General features: G+C 37.4%; 1 protein-coding gene and 1 long non-coding RNA gene across 2 annotated transcripts in view; one reads left to right on the top strand and one right to left on the bottom strand.

The window, feature by feature from the left end:
• The window catches only part of LOC146401763 (uncharacterized), a 909,931-nt gene that overhangs the window by 667,115 nt on the left and 224,840 nt on the right, over positions 1 to 17,976 (top strand). The window lies entirely within an intron of this gene.
• On the bottom strand, positions 15,579 to 16,547 carry LOC100152940 (olfactory receptor 11G2-like). The gene has a single exon (XM_013978262.2). The coding sequence runs from the start codon at positions 16,545 to 16,547 to the stop codon at positions 15,579 to 15,581; it is 969 nt and encodes a 322-aa protein (XP_013833716.2).

Raw genomic sequence — 17,976 nt, 5'->3', positions numbered from 1 at the left:
GATGTCCTATAAAATGGTGTCCAAATTGTTTTTTCTGTTTGCATTTAAATTAATTCTTCCTTGATGTATAGTTTCATAATATACACTGTCATATATACATCTAATTTCTCCCTGTTGCAAAGAAAATTTTATTTAGAGAATTAGAATTTTGAAAAATTCTAAGAAAAATCAAAATTTAAATATAAAGTTGGATTAGGTGAGTACAAAAGGGTACCTTACACATTGTCAGTAACATATCTTCATGAGAGGTGTCCTGGATAACTCTGTTAACTGAAGCAGAGTGCTAAAGCAACTGCCACAAATTCCACTCTAACAAGAACCAATTAGCTTATTACACCTGGTATTTAACTTCTACTTGCTGGGAGACAGCTAATTTGATAACATAGAAAAAGGATCTTATTTGTCTTCACTCTTTGTCAGGAGATCCTTACTCTCAAATAGAAAAATAGTGAAGTTCCCCTTGTGGCTCAGCTATCCATGAGGATGTGGGTTCGATCTCTGGCCTTGCTCAGTGGGTTAAAGGATCTGGCATTGCAGTGAGCTGGCAGTGTAAGTTGCAGATGTAGATTGGATCAGGTGTTGCTGTGGCTGTGGTGTAGCCAGGACTCTGATTCGACCTCTGGCCTGGGAACTTCCATATGCCACAGGTACAGCCTTAAAAAAACCAAAAACCAAACCAAAACAAAACAAAAAAACCCCAGAAAAATAGCAAGAGGCAGAGGTCTCTTAGCTCAAAGGGCTTCAAAAGTATATTATGCACATATTATAGCTTTCCCTCCTTGAATCAAATTCCTGTTTATAATGAAGTATTTTAACAAGGCTCCTAATTAAAGCTGAGTATCACTACCGTATTTGCCTTACTCCTCTTTGATCTGCCCTGTGTCCTAATTCTTAGCACATTTTATGATAGGAATCCACTTTTGGACACTTTCTTTAAAAAACATTTGACTTCTAAGACAGTAAGCATAACAGCAACCACTGTTATGTAATAAACATTGTGACTGTCACTTAACATTCATCATCTCATTAAATTCCACTCCTCTCTACGCTCCAGTTCTAGAGCCTTAAAAAGACGCTTTCACATTTCTAAACATAGCACTGAATTTTATTGTTCCTCTAAGCATGCGATTCTAAAACCCAACCTTTTTTTTTTTCTGTACAACTTCCAGTTATGTATATATTAGCTGTGTTCCTTATGTATATTTAATTTCTTCATATGCAACTTGCTTTTATTAAATTTCCACTTGTGCATAAGGAGGACTGGTGTCAGGAAAGCTGTGTTAGGGCCTGAGGCCATATACCACAGGAAAAGATTATTTACATAATTCTCAGTCTTTCTCTCTCTAGTTTACATCAAGTACATCACCTAAGATGGTGAGGTAGGTATCTTCCAGGCTAGCAGTTTCCATCAAATGCCAAAGAGAGATCAAGTGTGAAAAGATTTGTGTTCATTCAGAAAGACCAATCAAACATGGTACCGTAGACTGGTGAGTTGAAATGGGAAACTATAAACCATAAATCCAAAGTTACATGCTCATTGGAGGAGTTTTTGACTGGATATTCAGTGACTAGAAAGGATGGTATGATGCAAGAAAGCAGAACTAGACAACCTAAATTTTTATTATTTGATATTTAGCTAAAGTGTATGTAGTAAGAACCACCACACTCTTTAGTGTGATGATAATTTTACTTACATGAACTGACTGCTGTGGTTAAGATTGCATGTAAACAGGAGTTCCCGTCATGGCGCAGTGGTTAATGAATTCAACTAGGAACCATGAGGTTACGGGTTCGATCCCTGGCTTTACTCAGTGGGTTAAGGATCCGGTGTTGCTGTGAGCTGTGGTGTAGGTCGCAGACGTGGCTTGGATCCTGCATTGCTGTGGCTGTTGTGCAGGCCAGCAGCTGCAGCTCCCATTCGACCCCTAGCCTGGGAACCTCCATATGCCATGAATGTGGCCCTTAGAAAAAGACAAAAAAAAAAAAAAAAAAAAAAAAGATTGCATGTAAACAGGACAAATAAATGTGATAAGGAAAGAACAGGAGTGGAAGGAGTGTTTCAGGGGGGTTATATTTTAATGAGAAATCTTTTCACTTTTGGTTAGCATCAGTGTAAAGTCACCTTAGAATCAAGGTGAGAATAGGAGCCCTTGAGAAGTAGACTTTGATGTTTTGAAGGTGGCTCTTGAATGAGCAGGTGTCAATCAAAATTTGAAGTAGGAGAAAAGAAAGTATCACACAAAGAAAAAGAGAAAGAAGTGGAAGATTTTTCTTTCAAATCTTACCTTTAATACAACTTGGAATCTTGTGAATGTCCTTCCTTCTTTTCCCAGTTCAGGGGCAGCCTTCTTGGTCTTTGACGGTCCCTCTGATCCTGCCTCACTGTTCTAAAAGTTCAACATACCAGGTGTCCTTCTCTCCCTGCCTTGGGTCACTGTGAATTCTTCCTGGGACTACATATTGACTTTTCCTTTCACTGTAAATATTACTGTTCAATCTTAATTATAGCTAATGAAAATAAACACCCATTACTTAAAAATGTTTTATCTCCTTTGAAGTGGTAGGAAACTCACTGGCTTCTGTCATCTTGTTATCTGAAAGATAATGCAAAACAGAGATGTGTTCAGATTTTCCTGTTGGGTTTTTTAAACAACTGTATTCTGGATAGACATTTGAGATGCCCCGTGAGGAAGAATGAAGCCTTTGTTAAAAAATATGTTATTTTACAAACAACTTCATCTATATTGTAAAATATAGAAAGAAATACAAAAGAGCATGCACAGCCCTCTTTTTGAAGCAATAACACACACAGTGGACATTGAAGCAGGCAGTCAAGGGGCTACCATCTGAGCCCTCTTAGAGACTGTAGGTGTGCAGAATTTGCGGTTCCTGATGATACTCTGCCAGAGTTTGATCTTCACAAAGGATCCTCTTTAGCTGCAGAAAAGAGTAAAGTGGCAAGAAACTCTCCTTTCTATTTATTATGCATCCCTTTCTGGCCACATATTGTCCCTGGAGACCAACCCCTCAGGAACAGCAGGGACAGTCACAGTGCATCACTCAATCCCCAAGTGCATTTTGCTGTCAGTGATAAGCACAAAGGTGAAAAGGCTTCCCTGAATTTGTTAGTGAGACTGTCACCTAGTAATGGCCTCTCTGATTTGCTGACACCTCCAGACAACCTCTGGATTTAAAACATCAGCTCCAGGAGTTCCTGTTGTGGCTCAGTGGATTAAGAACCTGACTATTATCCATGAGGATGTGGGTTTGATCCTTGGCCTCACTCAGTGGGTGAAGGATTCAGCATTGGTGTGAGCTGTGGTGTAGATCACAGACATGGATGGCTCAGATCTGACGTTGCTGTGGCTGTGGCATAGGCTGGCAGCTTAAGCTCTGATTCAACCCCTAGCCTGGGAACTTCCATGTGCCGTGATTGTGGCCCTAAAAAATAAAAATAAAAAAGTAAATGAATCATGCTATTAAAAAAAAAAAACTTTTGGAGTTGATATGGGTAGTGCTTAGTTTCATTATGCTTCTTTTGTTCTTTGCAAACATGCCCTATACATTATATAATTAATTTTTAAATGAAAGTGAATGTAATTAATTTTTCCTTCAGTGTTAATTCCCTTCCACCCCCCCTTTTTTTCCCTGGCAACCACACTTCTGTCCTTTATTTCAATTTTTTTAACAGAATAAAATACATATATTTAAACACAATTACATTCAAACAGATTATTATATCATGGATCTTAAGAAACATTAAGTGACTCCCTCTAGAAAAGTGGAATGGAAAATATGCTGAGACATAGGAAATTTATTCTGTACTTTATCCCATTTTGTATGGCTTTCATCTTTACTATTTAGTATTATCTCTTACATTTCAATTTTTCTTTAAACATCAGCATTATATTAAAATTGTGTATATTATGCAACTAAAATTTATAAAGAAAGCCTTATATACCATTAAATATTTTATATAGCATAATAAAAAGAATAACTGGTAAGAATAACAAAAATAATACACCCTCTGAAAATAAGTAAAATGTAAAATGCATAAGTTGGTTAAAAAACAGTGTAACTATATAAATATGTCCTCACAATTTGTTACATCTTATTCATTCTTCAGTATAAGCATTACACCAATCTATGTGATGTGATAAGCAAGACATAGACCTTACATTGTACCATGGAGAGAAATGGTTATTAATAACACAATTATAGAACTGTATTATTTAATTGTACAGTTGAATTATTTAATTATAGTTATCATAAGTTCTTTGATGGAGAGGAAATCAGAATCAGATTTAAGGAGACTTCAGCAATCCAAGAATGATGTCAAATGACCCTCCTCATGGTGGATTATGCACTTAATTACTATGAGATATATTTATTCTCCAGAGATTCCTTGTTTGTGTATCAATTGTAGTTTTTTGGTTTGCAGTTATTCTGAAGTTTTGATATAAGAGTCTATAGGTATATGAGATTGTTTTAATTGTTATTCTCTTAATTGCAAGTTCATCTCCAGTGTCCTGCATTTGTACCCACCTCTTCTCATGATTTCTGATTTTGGTGGTATAATTGCATGGATGATTTCGTATCTTTACTGTATATATACCTTTACTGGTGAGCCTTGTCATTTGCAGTATTTTTGTTTCTAATTGTGGCCTTTTCTTTTCTGCCTAGAGAGGTTCCTTTAGTATTGTTGTAAGGCTGGTTTAGTGTTGCTGAATTCTCTCAACTTTTGCTTATCTGTGAAGGTTTTTATTTCTCCTTCACATCTGAATGAAAGCCTTGCTGGGTAGAGTAATCTTGGTTGGAGGTTTTTTCCTTTCATCACGTTAAGTATATCATGCCACTCCCTTCTGGCCTGCAGAGTTTCTGTTGAAAAATCCGCCGATAGCCTTATTGGGGTTCCCTTGTATGTTATTTGTTTCTTTTCCCTAGCTGCTTTCAAGATTTTCTCTTTGTCTTTAATTTTGGTCAGTTTGATTATTATGTGTCTCGGTTTATTTTATATGGTACTGGTTGTGCTTCCTGGATTTGAGGGAGTGGTTCCTTTCCCATGTTAGGGAAGTTTTTGGCTATTATCTCTTGGAATATATTTTCTGTCCCCTTCTCTCTCTCTCTTCTCCTTCTGGCACCCCTATAATATGGATGTTGGTGCGTTTCACGTTGTCCCAGAGTTCTCTGAGATGCTCTTCATTTGTTTTCAATCTTTTTTCTCTTTTCTGTTCTGCATCCCTAATTTCCACTAATCTGTCCTCCACTTCACTTATTCATTCTTCTGCCTCCTATATTCTGCTGTTAGCTGCTTCTAGTGCATTTTTTATTTCCATTATTGTATTTTGCATCTCTTCTTGCTTAAGTTTTATATCTTGTATCTCTTTGGCCAGTGTTTCCTGTAAGTTATCCATCTTTGCCTCCAGTTTATTTCCAATGTCTTGCATCATCTTCAGCATCAACAATCTAAAGTCTTTTTCTTGGAGGGTGAGAATCTCCTCATTGCTTAGCTGTTTTCTGGGGTTTTTCCTTTCTCCCTTATCTGAGTTATTGTTCTCAGTCTTTTCATTTTTATAGGTTTTTGGTGTGGTGGCCTTTTTACAGATAATAAAGTTGTATGGAGTTCCCATTGTGGTACAGTGGTTGACGAATCCGACTATGAACCATGAGGTTGCAGGTTCGGTCCCTGCCCTTGCTCAGTGGATTAATGATCCGGTAATGCCATGAGCTGTGGTGTAGGTTGCAGACACGGCTCGGATCCTGCGTTGCTGTGGCTCTGGCATAGGCCAGTGGCTACAGCTCCGATTTGACCCCTAGCCTGGGAACCTCCATATGCCGTGGGAGCGGCCCAAAGAATGGCAAAAAGACAAAAATAAATAAATAAATAAAGTTGTAGCCTCTCTTACTTCTGGTGTCTGCCCCCCTTGTGGCTGAAGTCGATATGGGGGCTTGCTGTAGGCTTCCTGATGAGAGGGGCTGATGCCTGCCCACTGGTAGATGCAGCTGATTCCTATCCCTCTGGTGGGTGGAGCTTAGTCTCTGGATGAGATTAGAGGCTGCTGTGTGCCTGAGGGGTCTTTAGGTAGCCTGTTTACTGAGGGGTGGGGCTGTGATTCCCACCTGGATTGTTGTTTGCCCTTGGGCTTCTCAGTGCTGACTGACAGGTGGGGCCAGATTTTCTCAAAATGGCCACCTCCAGAGAAAGGCAACTGCTGAATATTCCCGATAGCTTTGCCTTCAATGTCCTTCCCTCACAACAAGCCACATTCACCCCTGTTTTCCCAGGATGTTTTCCAAGAACTGCAGTCAGGTTTGACCTGGATTCCTATGTCCTGGATCCAGTGCATGTGAAAGTCCGTGTGTGCCTTTTAAGAATGGGGTCTCTGTTTCCCCCAGTCCTGTGGAGCTCCTGCTCACAAGCCCTACTGGCCTTCAATGCCAGATGTTCCAGGGGCTCTTTCTCCCTGTGCCAGATCCCTGCATGTGAGGGTTTGATGTGGGGCTCAGAACTCTCACTCCTGTAGGTGAGTCTCTGTGAACCAGTTAGCTTTCAGTCTGTGGAGGTTCCCACCCGGGAGGTATGGGGTTTTTCATATCACGAAATCACCCCTCCTACCTCTTGATGTGGCCTCCTCTTTTTCTTCTGGAGTAGGGTATCTTTTTTAAGGTTTCTAGTACATTTGGGTGGAGATTGCTCAGCCTTTAGTTGTGAATTTTGCTGTTTTTAGGTGAGAAGTTGAGCTCCATTTCTTCCATTCTGCCATCTTAATCCTCTCTCTCTCCCTTTCCCCTTTTTAAAAAAATAAAATTCAGTGAACTTAATTATATTTATAGTTGTGCAACTACCAGCACAACCTAATATTAGGACATTTCCATCCCAAACCTCCGGTCTATTCCTCCCCAACAACCTGTCTCCTTTGGTAACCATAAGTTTTTCAAAGTCTTTGAGTCTCTATCTATTCTACAAATAAGTTCATTACATCATTTTTTTAGATTCCACATATAAGTGATAACATATGATGTTTGTGTCTCACTGTCTGACTAACTTTACTTAGCATGATGATTTCTAGGTCCATCCATGTTGCTGCAAATAGCATTATTTCATTCCTTTTTATGGCTGAGTAATATTCCACTGTGTATATGTACTACATCTTCTTTATCCATTCCTCTGTCAGTGGACATTTAGATTGCTTCCATATTTTGGTATATAGTGTTACAGTGAACACTGGGGTACACGTATCTTTTTGAGTCATGGTTTTCTCCTGATAGATGCCCAGGAGTAGGATTGCTGGATCATATGGTAATTCTGTTTTTAGTGTTTTGAGGAATCTCCATACTGTTTTCCTTAGTGGTTGCACTAATTTACATTCCCACTAACAGTGCAGGAGGGTTCCCTTTTCTCCACACCCTCTCTAGCATTTATTGCTTGTAGACTTTTTGATGATGGCCATTCTGGCTGGTGTAATGTAGTACCTCATAGTAGTTTTGATTTGCATTTCTCTAATAATTAGTGATGTTGAACATCTTTTCTTTCTTTCTTTTTTTTTGCCATCCATATGTGTTTTTTGGAGAATTGTCTGTTTAGATCTTCTGCCAAATTTTTGATGGTGTTAATTTTTTTGATATTGAGCTGCAGGAGGTGTTTATAAATTTTGGAGATTAATCCCTTGTCAGTCGTTTCAGTTGCAAATGTTTTCTCCCATTCCGTGGGTTGTCTTTTTGTTTTGTTTAGGGTTTCCTATGCTGTGCAGAAACTTAAGTTTCATTAGGTCCCATTTGTTTATTTTTGTTTTTATTGTCATTACTCTGGGAAGTGGATCTGAGAAGATATTGCTGTTGAAGATTTTGAAAATTTTCTGGGATTTTGAGAGTCTCACATGCATCTTTAAAGTGACTGTTAATCTCAGGGTGAGAAGTAGAATCTCTGGCTCAATAACTTGGGCAGAAACAGAATTTTAATAAGTTTGGTGGCAGGCATCCTGGATTATGTGAAAAATACTTCAGTTATACTCATAGCTTTCCTCACTCCCTCTACTGTTGCGTCTACATTCACATTGTTTTTTGAGAAGTGTTTTGTGATTTTTTTCCTCTTGAGTTCTCTCAAAATGTTGATTCATTTAAAAAAAATCTTTAAATTATGAAAGTTAGGCTATATATCATTATTGAGAACCTAAAAAATCAGAACAAAAAAGGATGTAACATTGACATTTGATGTGTATCTTTCTCTATGTTTACATTAAAAGTGGATCATATCATACATGTTGTTTTGGAATATACTTTTTAAAGTATACAAACTAGAGTGAATCTGTTGCTATTTTAGTTGCTACAGTCCAACTAGCAGGTAGTAAGAATGCTCATTTTTCTCACATTTCTCAAACACACACACAGGCTATTATAATTCTTTCTGCAAATTACCATTATGAATATTTTAAAGTAATATGTCATTATTTTAATGTGTGTTTAATTAATTAGAAATAAGGTTGAATGTAAAATATTTTATGGCTCATTTTGCCTTTCTTTCCCTTTCTTCCCATTTATGTATATCAGTCATTTTCTATTCATGTGTTCATTTTTCTTGATTTAAAATAATTATTTATATTTTATAAATACTCACTTTTACCATTTTGGCATTTGCCTGTTCAGTATATATAGTAATTTTTTAAACCAAAGTTATTTTTTATTTAATCATATTTATCAGTCTTTCTCCTAATGGTTTATACTTTGATTTTGTGCTTAGGAATATATTCACACTTTGAGAATATATATTGATAATATGTAAGATGTAGAATTGAAATGTCTGTTTTTGTGAATAGAAAATGTGGCTAGCTATTAAAAGGGAAGCATACATAACCTGTTTCCAGGGTTAGTGGCAGTTTCAGAAAGGATAATCATCACTTCTCTATTAAGGAAGGAGTTGATGTAATCAACTTACCATCAAGTGGCCTGCTTCTTCTTCTCAGTTAAGATCATGTTGATGGTTCAGAATCAATTTCTACTGCTGGCTGCCTGGTCATTTGTTAGATAGTTAGGTAACTAGTTAGATAACTACGTCAACCTTGGTAGAAGCTCATGTTTTGGTCTCATGCATAATCTCAACCCTACAATTATGGCTCCTCCTTTTGTGAACATATTGTGCAAACACTGGGATGACAATGATAAAAGCTACCTGGTGTGCAATATGAATCATTCTATTCACTTGGTTTTCATCCACTGCAGTGGGCATTGGTATGAAATGCTAAGATTTGCACACTTTGTGTCAATTCCCATAGTGCTATCCACATTCCTCTTTCCTCTCTGATTTTCTTTTCTTTTTTCTTTTCTAAAGATTTTTTAATTTAATGATTTTTATTTTTTTCCATGATATCTGGTTTACACTGTTCTGTTAACTTTTTACTGTACATCAAGGTGACCCAGTTACACATATACATATACACTCCTTTTTCTCACATTATCATGCTCCATCATAAGTGACTATATATAGTTCCCAGTGCTATACAGCAGGATATCATTGCTTATCCAATCCAAAGGCAGTTGTTTGTATCTATTAACCCCAAATTCCCAGTCCATCCCACTCCCTCCCCCTCCCCCTTGGCAACCAAAAGTCTGTTCTCCATGTCCATGATTTTTTTCTCTGTGGAAAGGTTCATTTGTGCCATATATTATATTCAAGATATAACTGACATCATATGGTGTTTGACTTTCTGACTTCACTCAATATGAGAATCTCTAGTTCCATCCATGTTGCTGCAAATGGCATTATTTCATTCTTTTTTATGGCTGAGTAGTATTCCATTGTGTATGTGTATATATCACATCTTCTTAATCCATTCCTCTGTTGAGGGACATTTGGGTTGTTTCCATGTCTTGGCTGTTGTGAATAGTGCTGCAATGAAAATATGGGTGCATGTGTCTTTTTCAAGGTTAGTTTTGTCTGGATACATGCCCAAGAGTGGGAATTCTGAGTCATGTGGTAGTTTTATGAATAATTCTCTAGGGTACCTCCATATTGTTCTCCATAATTGTTGCACCAACTTACATTCCCACCAATAGTGCAGGAGGGTTCCCTTTTCTCCATGCCCCCTCCAGCATTTGTTGTTTGTGGACTTATTAATGATGGCCATTCTCACTGGTGTGAGGTGGTACCTTATTATTGTTTTGATTTGCATTTCTCTAATAATCAGTGATGTTGAGCATTTTTTCATGTGCTTGTTGGCCATCTGTATATCTTCCTTGGAGAAATGTCTATTCAGATCTTTTGCCCATTTTTCCATTGGCTTATTGGCTTTTTTGGTGTTGATTTGTATAAGTTGTTTGTATATTTTAGAGATTAATACATCATTTGAGATGATTTTCTCCCATTCTGTAAGTTGTCTTTTTTTTTTTTTTAATGGTTTCCTTTGCTGTGCAAAAGCTTGTCAGTTTAAGTCCTATTGGTTTATTTTTGCTTTTATTTCTGTTGCCTTGGGAGACTGACCTGAGAAAACATTTGTAAGTTTGATATCAGAGAATGTTTTGCCTGTGTTCTCTTCCAGGAGTTTGATGGTGTCTTGTCTTACATTTAAGACTTTCAGCCATTTTGAGTTTTTTTTGGTGCATGGTGTGAGGGTGTGTTCCAGTTTCATTGATTTACATGCAGCTGTCCAGGTTTCCTAGCAATAGTTGCTGGAAAGACTGTCTTCCCATTTTATATTCTTTCCTCCTTTGTCAAAGATTAATTGACCGTAGGTGTCAGGGTTTATTTCTGGGTTCTCTCTTCTGTTCCATTGGTCTGTGTGTCTCTTTTGGTACCAGTACCACACTGTCTTGATGCCTATGACTTTGTAATATTGCCTGAAGTCTGGGAGAGTTTTCGTTCCTCAGGATTGCTTTGGCAATTCTAGGTCTTTTGTGGTTCCATATAAATTTTTGGATTGTTTGTTCTAGTTCTGTGAAAAACGTCATGGGTAATTTGATAGGGATTGCATTGGATGTGTAGATTGCTTTGGGTAATATGGCCATGTTTATAATATTAATTTTTTCCAATCCAGGAGCGTGGGATATCTTTCCATCTTTGAATCCTCTCCTCTCTGATTTTCTCTCTTCTTTCTTCCAAATCCCTGCCTGACCAGAAAAAGCATTTGTTATAGCCCAAGAGCTCATGACTATACTTACCTTAGTGTTGTTTTGTTTTTACATCATACAACTGAAAAAGTAAGTTTATGTTTTTCATTTCTGCGTACTGAAAGAACTTGTCCTAAACATCTGGATATAGTCAGCTTCTGAGTTAGGCTGGATGCAGCAGCCATCTATTTCTGGCTCATATGGTTATGAGGACTGAGTTTCTTCTTTCTTCATTTACCGGTTGTTGGAAATCCATTATGAAACCATAGGTGTAAACTAAGGAAGAGGTGTTTGCGCAGCAGAAATAGGTGATATGTCTTTTGAATCTGCCTGGACACACTAATGTACCATTTCTGATGCACCACGTATTGCTGCTGTTTTTAACCTGAATTTATGACTTTGGTAGATGTGACAGTACCCTGCACATCATGGAAAGCTTTGTTTGCATTGCCACCTGATTTCTCAAAGTTAGATGTGCAGGTCTTTTTTCCAATGTAAATCATGATATCTTTTGCAAATGGTAAGTAGTTCTATGTAATAAAAAGTGTGACCTTATTCAAGGAATTAAAGGATGTGCTGTACCGGTCTAATGATGCTTATCACATCATACTATTATCTACATAACCTGCTGCTCAGCAGGGGAACATGAAGAGCAGCCTGTGGAGATTTCTTTTTGCTCTTGGTCCCACTAAAATTCAATATCATTCCAAGTCACTTGATAAATGTATCATAGCAGTAATCCACAAATTTGGTTGTTACCCAAATGGAAACCATGGTGGGGGGTAGGAGGGATTAATCAGAAGTTTGGGATTAACATATACACACTACTATACATAAAATAGATAACACTACTGTATAGCACAGGGAAGTCTACTCAATATTCTGTAATAACCTATATGAGAAAAAGGAATGGTTATATGTATATGTATAACTGATTCCCTTTGCTGTACTCCTGAAACCAATACAAAACTGTAAGTCAGCTACACTCTAATAAACGTAAAAACCCCAACCCCCCCCCCCAAACCCAAGGAAAAACAAACAAATTCAGTTTTATCGACATCTAAAATATCCCACCAAGTCCTGTGCCTCTTTCTTAGTAGCAGGGTTGCAAAGTATAGCAACTTATCCTTTATTTTAGAGATGTGCTCTGACATGATAATTTGTCTGCCAGAGTTTACACTTCTTTCTTAAATATGTCAAAAAATAAAAAGCTTGGGGCGGTAGGGATGTGTGGACTGGGGGTTTGGGATGGAAATGTTGTAAAATTATGTTGTACTGATGGTTGTACAGCTAAAAATATAATAAATTCCAATGAATTTTTAAAAAAGAAATTATGGACTACCTTTGAAATAATAAAACTGAGTTAAAAAAGGAAATAAAAGAGTTCATAATTCCATAGCTCTTATAATTACCATTGTCTCCATCCTATTTAAATGCTAGAGCTATTGCATAGATAGTACTTTTCCTTCTACTTGTGACTTCTTCCAGCTTATCAGAGTTGAAAATCTTAGTGAAAGAGATTCTCTTCTTTACTAGGGGTTATCACCATGTGACTTACTCCCTGCACTGGAGATCCCGCTGTCTCTCAAGGATCTTGGAGTTTGATTTGTATATACCAGTTGTGTTCATAAGGACTTTCATGAAAGCAGAGCTATATAGGAATTTGGGTGCAGATGTTACATATAAGGTGATCTTAGAGAGCAAGAAGGAGTAGAGAGAGTAAGAGAGGGAGAGGGAAAGCCACTGCAGAAGAAGACTGGATTTCAAGGCCTCTGAAACACATAGGGAATAGGCAGATGTTTTATGCATTTATCCATCTGTACTGATCCCAAAACATTTCAGGGCTGCGCTTATGTATAGGCTGTGGAGCTCTGGTGACTTCTGAGAACCTCTGAGGCAGAAATTTGAAAGCTATGTGGTGCTTTTCCAGGGGAACACTGTTACTCTGAGTTAAAATGCATGTGGAATTATTCAGTACAACTGCAGCTGAAAAAGAAGCTCACCAACAGCATCTTCTACAATAAACTTCTGGTTCCATTATCATTTAGTTGTTGTGGGATATTTGGGAAATCCCTGAACCTCACTAAAACTGTTAGTTTTCAAATTTTTTTTTAGCATGGAATTGATTATAACTTGCTCCAGAGGGTTGTATATAATAAATAAAGTGACTCTTCTCAAAACATTTAGTGAAATAATCTCATGAGGTGATTTTGGAGAAAAGGAAGTTACCCTGTCAAAGTTGGATAAAGTTGCATTCCAATGTATGTATTTGGGAGATTCATAATGCTTATAATGTCTTGAAGACTTCATGAATTTGCTTAATTTGGCATAATCCATTACTTGCTTTATTTAAATATGGCACTTAACAAAATTGAACAGATATTTTTTCCTTTTCCTATTAACTTTACATGGATTTTTCCTAGAAACACATATTGGAAAACTTGGAGATATTTTATATACTTTGTTTATTTCAGTGATTATCAGCAGATACATGCTTAGAAATTATAGTACATGTTATTGAAATAAATGAAGTAGGCTGCAAGGCTGATTTCTGTACCTGAGGAAGTAAGAATTTATTTTATGGTTTAGACAGAATGTAACTTTTTGATAGTAGTGTAGGGAAGTTTCTGAGGGAAATTGTGAAGACAAGAAATTGTCTATTGAGTAAGATAGATTATTGTTTGTATCCTTATAAATAGTTCATCTCCTAAAACAAATGAGACAAATTCAAAGTTCGGATTTTATCACTATATTCTTAATATGTAAGTCCTGAACTGAGCAAAAGTTACTAAAAAGATAGATTTCATTCCATTTTAAGTGGCAGCAACCTGAAATATGGGGTGAAAGTCTTCCTGATATGAGAAGTCTGAGTTGCAAAGAGCCTAATTAATTATTACCTCAAAGTTGGTAACAAATGCAGAAACCACACACATTTAGAAGCAATAGTACCTTTTAATCACCACACTTTCATCTCTTTCCCCTATCTGTCAGTAAAGGTAGATGACTGTAGAATGAACAAGCCGTAAGTACCCAGAGGGAAATCATAATTAGAATACTCAGGAAAACATCAGCATCTTATATCTATGTTAAAGATGTTTTGGATGATGTTCTTAAGGTTTTTTGCTTATGTAAATAATTAATCCAGGCAGTTGTTCAGCCATTCAGTCCACTTTGCTGCTATGAAATAGGGTAAAGAAAACTTTCCTTCTGTTATTGAACTCCCAGAAATCCTGTCCCTCCATGTGCAGACAACCTCAAATCCATGGTTCTTTCTTAAAGAAAGTCCAATTATAATTGTACTTTACTTTGTGGAAAAGGTGACTCTCTGAAGGCTGTAAATGTAGCTCTGTAAATTGCATTTTATTTTCCTCTTGCGTTATGTTACATTTTATAGAGTCATCTTTAAAAAATAGGTAGCTAATGGTAAAAATACAATTTATAATCAAACCTACAGTTGTAATTATATATTCTAAAGAAGAGAAGATTGTTGGAGACATTTTGGATAACACTTAAATATGTTAGATGGCAAAATACTGAAACAAAATATGGTCCTAAAACCTGTCAATTGATATTGGATTTGCAGCAGAGGAGTTGAGTTGTGACTAATGCCTGGCCCTTTACATTTATCATCTATCTTAGTCCTATGAAAATAACCTCTACCCACTAAATTCCTAACTCTTATTTTGGGTACTTTCTGACTCACAGCTTCACATCCAGCTAAGGCTATTTGTTTCTTTACAATCCTTAGAGTAAAAACATGTATCAGAGTGGAAGATCACACCTGTAAGTCTGGATGACTTTCATACCGAAATTCTTTGTTTTAGTCAGTAATTACCAGTCAAGGAGAATCTGCTTAGAGTGTTAATCTCAAAACAAGTTTATGACCTATATAACATCCTTATATGTTTTTCCAATTCTGAAATACAAAGCAGATTTATACTTCTCTTGATGAACTCAGGTATAATGAAAAGGTCAATATTCTTAAGACAACTTCATTTCTTTTTTTTTTTTTTTTTTGGTCTTTGTTGTTGTTGTTGTTGTTGTTGTGGTTGTTGTTGTTGCTGCTATTTCTTGGGCCGCTCCCGCGGCATATGGAGGTTCCCAGGCTAGGGGTCGAATCGGAGCTTTAGCCACCGGCCTATGCCAGAGCCACAGCAACGTGGGATCCGAGCCGCGTCTGCAACCTACACCACAGCTCACGGCAACGCCGGATCGTTAACCCACTGAGCAAGGGCAGGGACCGAACCCGCCACCTCATGGTTCCTAGTCGGATTCGTTAACCACTGCGCCACGACGGGAACTCCCAACTTCATTTCTTAACTAAGGTTAATCCATCATGTAGTGAGTGATTTTTATGATGATTATTGGTTTTATCATAATAATTCCCTTGCAATATTATTACATTTTCTAGAAAAATATCTTGCTTATATCTTATTAAGGTAGGTTGTGTTGGTACTTGGTTCACTATGACTTCTGATTTATGTTTTATGAACAGATATTTCACTCCCAAAGACTTTCTTTAGGGCAGCCTTCATCTCCTTGTTCCGGAGGCTATAAATTAGAGGATTGCATAAAGGTGTTATCACAGAATAAAATAAAGTCACAAGTTTTTGCATTTCCACTGGGTGTTCTGATCCAGGGCTAACATACATCACCATAACAGAGCCAAAAAACAAGATTACCACAGCCAGATGAGAAGCACAAGTGGAGAAAGCCTTGCGCTTGCTCGCTGCCCAGGGCATCCTTAGCACAGCCAGAATCACCAGAGCATAGGAGCAGAGGATGAAAAGAAAGGTGCCAGTCATGAAAATGGAATTGAAAGTAGAGTAAATGAGTTGTGTGGTGGTGTCTTCAGAACAGGACAGCATCATCAATGGGACAGGATCACACATGAAATGGTTGATGACATTTGGGCCACAATAGGGCAACTGAGAAATGAGAACGACCGGGGTTAGGAAGAGGATGAACCCACAGGACCACCCAAAGACGATGAGGCCAGTGCACAGTTGTTTTGTCATGATGCGTGGGTAGTGCAGAGGACGGCAGATGGCAAGGTACCTGTCAAAGGCCATGATGCAAAGGTAGAAGCCCTCATCACACCCGAAAGAGAAGAAGAAATAGAACTGTGCAAAACAGCTCACAAAGGAGATGGACTTGCTTGTGGACAGGAAGTTGGCCAACATGTTAGGGACAGTCGTGGTGACATAACATATTTCCAGGAGAGAGAAGTTCCCCAAGAGGATGTACATGGGGGTGTGAAGGCGCCGATCCCACTGCACAGCGCAGACAATGGCTGTGTTCCCCATCAGGGTCAGGGTGTAGGCTACTGAGAAGAGCCCGAAGTAGAGAAGCTGCATTCGTGGGTGTGAGGGGAAGCCGAGGAGGATAAAGTGGCTAACGGTGTGGGTAGTTTCTCTGCCGGACACATTCATTATTCTGGAAGACATGGAGATGATAATGGATACTGCACTTCAGTGGAGTGTGCAGATTCTTCCTGAAAACACCTACTGCCTTTATCTTTTATAAGTTTTTAACAGACTTTTCCTTAAGCGACTATAACTATGACATTCATGATTCAGACTCTAGTGATTCTGATGAATTACCTGTATTAGTCTCCTCTTTCATTTGTTTACCCACACTATTGATCTTATATTTCTGTGCATGGGTTCTTTCAACAGTACCAAGAATACTTGTTTCTTTATGATTTAAAGAAGATATAATAATAAAACAGAAAGCAAGTTTTTGTAAAGCACTCTGTTCCAATGTGCCATGGTAGAACCTAAATCTCATTCTCACTTTCAGTTCCTCCAGCTTACTCAAGGTGTAATATTCTGAATGTGACAATTAAGAAAAGGAAGAGCAGCCTGTCTCAGTGACTGGACAAGTTCAGTGTGCCTGATATGGTATCCAATGTCAAGTTAGTTGCAAGAAAAATTGTATATATATATAGTAATCTATAATAATAAATATAATAAAAAATAATATATAATAAATTATATATATATGTAATGTGTCTGTGAGGATTTTCATAATGCTTTATTCATAGCCCCTTTCCATGTCCTTCATTTTAGACAGAACTTTGGTATCTTTTTACATCCCACTATCTTATTAAGCCCATCTTGGCCTTAAAAATGAAACAAGAAAGGTCTCCCTTCTCTCCCTCTGGCTGCTTCCATCCCAGGTGGTTGTCATTGAATCAAAACTGAACTCTTCTGTTTCCTCAGCCTTGCTCCAACTTACTACATTCGGCTAAATACATCATTCAAAAATATTGCTTTCTTTCTTTTTGATTGACAGTTTTGAATTATTTTAGGTGTACAGCATGGCGATTCAGTGTTTTTACAGATTATACTGCAATAAAAGTTATTTCAAGCTAATAGATATATTTCTCTGTTCTATATAATAGATCCTTACTGCTTATGTGTTTTATTTATACTAGTTTTTATCTCTTAATCCTATACCCCAACATGATCTTCCTTCCCCCTTCCGTCTCCCCACTGTTAACCACTTGTTTGTTTTCCATATCTATGATTCTGTTTCTATTTTGCCATATACACTCATTTGTATTATTGTTTACATTCCACATACAAGTTAGTATCATACAGCCTTTTGTCTTTGTCTGACTTATTTCCATAATGGAATATTCTCTAGGTCCATCCACACTGCTGCAAATGGCAGATATAGAAGCAACTCAAGTGTCCATCAAGAGGCGAATGAATAAAAAAGATGTGGTATATTGATACATGGACTAATAAGCCATAAAATAATAAAATTTTACCACATATATTATTGTACCAATAACATTACAGTGTAATGGAATATTATTACTCAGCCCCCAAAATATTTATGAACATCTTCACTATGTTGTGTAGGCTT

Source organism: Sus scrofa, chromosome 7 (assembly GCF_054392235.1).
Source record: "Sus scrofa isolate SSC_HxYL_T2T_F1_AM1 chromosome 7, Sscrofa_HxYL_maternal_Yorkshire_Landrace_v2.0, whole genome shotgun sequence".
In the NCBI taxonomy this organism is placed as follows: Eukaryota; Metazoa; Chordata; class Mammalia; order Artiodactyla; family Suidae; genus Sus; species Sus scrofa.
The sequence above is the reverse complement of the archived record's forward strand: the minus strand, read 5'-3'. Positions and strand labels throughout refer to the sequence as shown.

Bases quoted from the DNA above. Each gene is read 5' to 3' on its own strand.
- LOC100152940 (XM_013978262.2), bottom strand. From the start codon at position 16,547: ATGTCTTCCAGAATAATGAATGTGTCCGGCAGAGAAACTACCCACACC.